Source organism: Austrofundulus limnaeus, unplaced genomic scaffold (genome assembly GCF_001266775.1).
Source record: "Austrofundulus limnaeus strain Quisiro unplaced genomic scaffold, Austrofundulus_limnaeus-1.0 Scaffold12, whole genome shotgun sequence".
Classification (NCBI taxonomy): Eukaryota; Metazoa; Chordata; class Actinopteri; order Cyprinodontiformes; family Rivulidae; genus Austrofundulus; species Austrofundulus limnaeus.
In genome coordinates, this window is record NW_013952414.1 from 4,588,692 (window position 1) to 4,593,757 (window position 5,066).

The 5,066-nt window shown below is 37.4% G+C and overlaps 1 protein-coding gene across 2 annotated transcripts in view; it reads right to left on the reverse strand.

The window, feature by feature from the left end:
* The window catches only part of mtrr (5-methyltetrahydrofolate-homocysteine methyltransferase reductase), a 33,507-nt gene continuing 28,441 nt past the window's right edge, over nucleotides 1-5,066 (reverse strand). For both annotated transcript variants that reach the window (XM_014002367.1, XM_014002366.1), the window contains 2 exons: nucleotides 4,069-4,263; nucleotides 1-213 (listed from right to left, as the gene is read on the reverse strand). In XM_014002367.1, coding sequence (XP_013857821.1) covers nucleotides 69-213; nucleotides 4,069-4,263 — 340 coding nt within the window. In that variant the 3' untranslated portion in view covers nucleotides 1-68. The remainder of the gene's footprint in view (nucleotides 214-4,068; nucleotides 4,264-5,066) is intronic.

The following is a 5,066-nucleotide window of genomic DNA, read 5'->3' on the forward strand; positions in this document are numbered from 1 at the left end:
CATACATATATATTAAAAATGTTCGAGGCCAGCAGATGCTGCAAATGCCCTCATCCCCTCATCTACAGTCAGGCCCAGATGTCCTGTAAGTAGCGCTTCTCCTCTCTAAGCTGTGCCAGTTTCTTCATGGCCTCCAGTTGGTCCACGTGAAGCTCGCTTTTAATGATCTCCACCAGGGTCTCATTCACGTCTTTAGCCATGTTCTTTGCATCCCTGAGGAGTAAAAATAAAAGCACATATGTTGTTCATAAAAATAACATTTGCATCAATCTTCGAGTGCATCCTGGAAGGAAAGGGTTAAGACTTTTATCTAGCTGCTGCAATGGTTTGTCAGTAAAACAGAGATATTTTTTCTGACTGAGAAAACCCGCAGTCTTGATGTTTTAGAAGTAATTTACTCAAAGTCGAAGAGAGACGCCTGAGAGGGAGAAACTGGTTTAAAAAAATGTGATATGTACAGTAGTAGCTTTAAAATGCTGACAGGATTTGGCGTGATTTATCCCCGTTTGTGTTTGATGTTGTCTTTGTACTGACAGAGACAATTTGTACTGAGAGAGACAAACACAACGAGGAGGGGGGGGGTTGTACAAACTACAAACAGAACACAAGGCTGCGTCGCAGAAACCAGCAATGAGCGATCCGAGCAGTGATCGTGTGGCTCGTGTTTGGATTTTAAGAAGTCAGATCTTTTGAAAGCAAAACCCTGTTTTTATTGTTTTTAATAAGCTGGAAAAACTGGAATTTAAACGTCAAACACGGCGCAACAAAAGCATAATTTAAAAAACTTTCTGGCTCATAATCGTAGAACAGCTGATTCAACTTTAAAGAGGCCAAAATAAATGTTGAAAAACCCTCTAGTTTCAGGAGTAAAATCAAAAACTAGAGCTACAGATACGGATGAATTTTGTCGGTGCCCTTCAATAATAATAATAATAAAAATCAATGTGACTGAAGCCAAAAAAAAAAAAAAAGCTCTGGTTTTGTCTCATCAGTCCCTGAAACTTCTTTCAGAAACTTTGCAGCATATTGACAAATTCCAGTCTGGCTTTTTGGTATTTTGTTTGCCAATATTGGAGCCCTCCTCTGTCTTCTTCCATGAAACCCAGTATGATTCAAACCATGTTGAATATTTCCATCAGAAGCCAAAACTCTGGAGTTCATCTTGCTGTAAGGATTATTCATGGCAGTAGTGAGCAGTGGTGGACAAAGTACTCYGTTTCCTTACTTGCGTCGAAGTACTGATCCTAATGATCAAATAAWACTCCAATAAAAGTAAAAGTAGCCCTGTTATTATTTAAGCTAAAGTACTGGGGTATGCGCTTTCAAAAAATGCTTTTCACTTGAGCGTAATCGAGAATAATTGGGAAATAATAATTGTAAACAAATTACAGTGCAGAACAGTAGAAGCATAAACACGAATCTTGTCCAATTTCTTGCAATCAGTCTCCCACAATTATAATTTGCAATAATCGTCATTAAAAATTTAAGCATAGTTTACATCAGAACTTCCCTCCAGAGTCCACTGTTCTACTGACAACATGACAAAGCGAGTTGACTGTCTTATCCATTCACGACACAAGAACCTGTCATTCTGACAGCACTGACCCGCTGACACGATTATTAAGTTTCAAGAGATGAACTAAGGATTYTGAGCAAGAGACTGGCTTCTGTAGGTAATCCATGGTGGTTTGCTAATTCTGCGAGTTGTTTTGAGAAGGCACTTGTTTTGCAAATGTCGAAAAGGATTCGAGAAACGCACCGAATCAAGTGAGAAAAACTGTAAAAGCAGGACTAATCAGGATCTAAACAAAGACAAACAAACAGTGCTGAAACATGTCTAGTAGTGAATGTATTGAGCTGATGCCTCTCAGCAAACAGGTTGCCGGAGCAAATCCTGGCCCGGGAACCTTTCTGAGTTAGCACGTTCTCTCCGTGCATGTGTGGGGTCTCTCCGGGTTCTCCAGCTTCTTCCCACACACCAAAAACATGACTGTTAGGTTGACTGGTAACTCTAATTGTCCCTAGGAGTGATATATTGTGCAGCCCTTGTATAGATAATGGATGGAAGTGAGACAAAAATGTTATTTTTATTCTCCTCACAACTGGTTTGAGGCGACTTATCGCCACCTACCGTACAGGGGTGTAGTGTGTAATTTTACAGTGTGTCGGTGGAACAAAACAGACGTAAACTACACAAACACGGCCAAAAAAGGAAACAGTAACTAAAGCCTTTAGAGAAATGTAGTGGAGTAAAAAGCATGATTTTTATTGTTAAAATGTAGTGTAAAATGTATTTTTTTTAATATGCTCCTCAAGTAAAGTACTAATTCTCAAAAACTGTACAGTACTCAAGTAAACTCACTGTGTTACTACCCTCCTTTGGTAGTGCGCCTCATGTTCTTGTATTTCTTAACTTAAATGTTACCATTTCATCTTGACAAGGACTGAATTTAGAAATAAAAAAGAACATTTCCTTCTTTAATGAAAGATGTTTGTTGCAATGAGGCGAAAATTGAAATCAATCAATTTAAAATGCTTTAATTTTACCCAGATTTTACATCCCTTTTCTACCAAATAAAAATCAACTAAATCAAATAAAACAATTTGTGAAAACTTGCTGAACTTCATATGAGTTTTAATTATAAACCACACAGGTGTTATTACCACTCCTGTATAGATAAAACCTGAGTCATGAAGAAATGCATTGATTTCTGTGAATGCAGAGCACAGATGGTGAGGCCACCACAGGGCACTGATTCTCAGCATCAGGGAGTCGTTCTGGTGGAACGAGGATACAGAATAAAAACACACAAAGGAACTGTTCTTTAACAGGCTTGAAACAACAATTGGTTTAAAACAATTATACCACATAAAGGATAAACCTCTTTACAGATTGAAAATTAATGGGGTATATTTAAAATGTGAGCTCTGTGATCAAAGCTCAGCTCTTATGAACACCTGTTTAGTCCAAGAGATACTATCTGCATAAAAAGTACCAGAAGGTTTAGAATACGTCACTTCCAAGTATAAAAAACACTTTTCTTAAATAATCTCTCCCACATGAACTCAGAATTTAAGATTAATTCTAAAAGTCACAGCTTTGATTATGATTATATAACATCTGACCATAACTGCCCGATATCTGGCTTCAGATTTCTTTTTTTATTGGTGCCAAAATACTAAAAACAGATTGCTTAACTAAATCCAAGCAACCATAATTGAATTGATAAAACCATTTAGAGCTGGCATCCATGAAAAATGTCAAGAAGAGTAAAAATCTGTGCTTGTTTTGGCAAGTTTGTTGTGCACTTTTATCTGCTATTTCGGTCAGCATTTCTCAAACTGGCACCAAACTGTACCAAAAGTACTGTATCTTCAGACACTAGTACATAATCAAAATATATAAGATTACATGTAAAATGTCATCTATTCTCAGGCTAACGTAGTTGTAGATAATTCTTTGAACAACTTTTTTTTCCTCTTCGACATGACCATCTTTCCATTCCACCACTATTATCGCTCTCTGCGGTTTCTTCTGTGGTTTAAAAAGCAGCACGTAGAAGCGTTTCTGCCCCCAGCAGTTTGTGTATTTYATTGCAGATAAAAATGAGCATTAACATAGTTAAGTAATACGAATACTCGATAATAAAATTCTGTGTCGACTATTTTGACTACAACTTTCAAACCTCTAGGTCTTTTCTCTTTCTCTCAGAAACTCTGCCGACGTGCTGCATGTAACCTGACATTTTACGCCGCGCTGTACACGGTGAGTTCATCGATCTTATAAAACTAATTTATCCTAATTGATCTTGTGATTAATGTAGCTTTGGACATATGAGGAATCTGTCTTCATGTTCAAGTCAATACCATGGATAGAAACCAAAGGTAATCTGACAAAAGTAGACCATGCATGTAAAGAGCTCGAGGGCAGGAATAAAGCAAAGCCTGAGATGTTCTGCCATCCACTTGGCACCACAAAACACAGTGATCCGTTGAACGTAATAACTAGAACACGACACGTCATTTATGCCACATAGGTGTAACAAATGTGATAAAAAGCAGTCTTACCCGCAGACGTAGACGGAGCCGTTCTGACTGAGCAGGACGTCGATAACTTGTTGGGAATAGAGCAACAGATTGTGTTGAACATATCTGGGTTGTGCTGCTGAGGCGACGGCCTCCTCATCCTCCCTGTCGTCTCTGGAGAAGCACGCTTTGAGGTGGGTCAGGGTGCCGCTGGACACAAACTCCTTCAGTTCTGCTCTGGAAGATGAAGAACATTTCTGCGTTGATACAAGTATTCAACATTTGACTTGTTCTTAAAATGCTTTGCTGGAGTCAGGTAAGTGGCTTTAATTTTGGATTAAAGKTATGTTACTTTCATTAACGTCGATCCTTTGGTTATTTGCAAGAAGAACCTTCAGTTCAGCTTGAAGGCRTTCAGAGGAATAATGTTTCTGCTGGATTTACTGTTAATCCAGTCGAAATCACACCCTATTTCTCCAACTGAGGTCATTCAAAAATTGATCTACAACAGGTAAGACATTAATTGTTCATAACTCTTCCACAAAACTTMACTTCAGATCATCTAAATMAGAGGTGTCCAAACATTTTGTCACATGGGCCAAAATCATAAAGTCAGAAGGACTTGAGGGTCAAAAATATTTTTCCTTTACCTGCTCAACAATAAACTAAGCATTGAATACTTTAATCAAACAAATAGTCAGATTTATTGCTGGAAATGGATGTGTAAATTAATCTAGATCCAGAACTTTAAAAGTGTTTTGCAGGATTCTCTTATTAAAAGAAATTTAGCAATTTTCTAGGTTTCAATTGGGGAAAAAAAAATAACCCAGTTTAGTCAATTCTGATCAATAAAATCAGTATTTAAGTCACTCTTTCGTTGAAAAGGCTTGCTGTATTCAAACAAATTTAATAAATTCATTAAAAGCCGATTGGAGTGCAACAAAATCAGCTTTTAAGTAGAAGCCACTAGATAGATGTGGAAAAAACTGAGTCTGGTTTTTAAAGAAAAATAATTGGTATTGTTGCTAATATTTTTTATT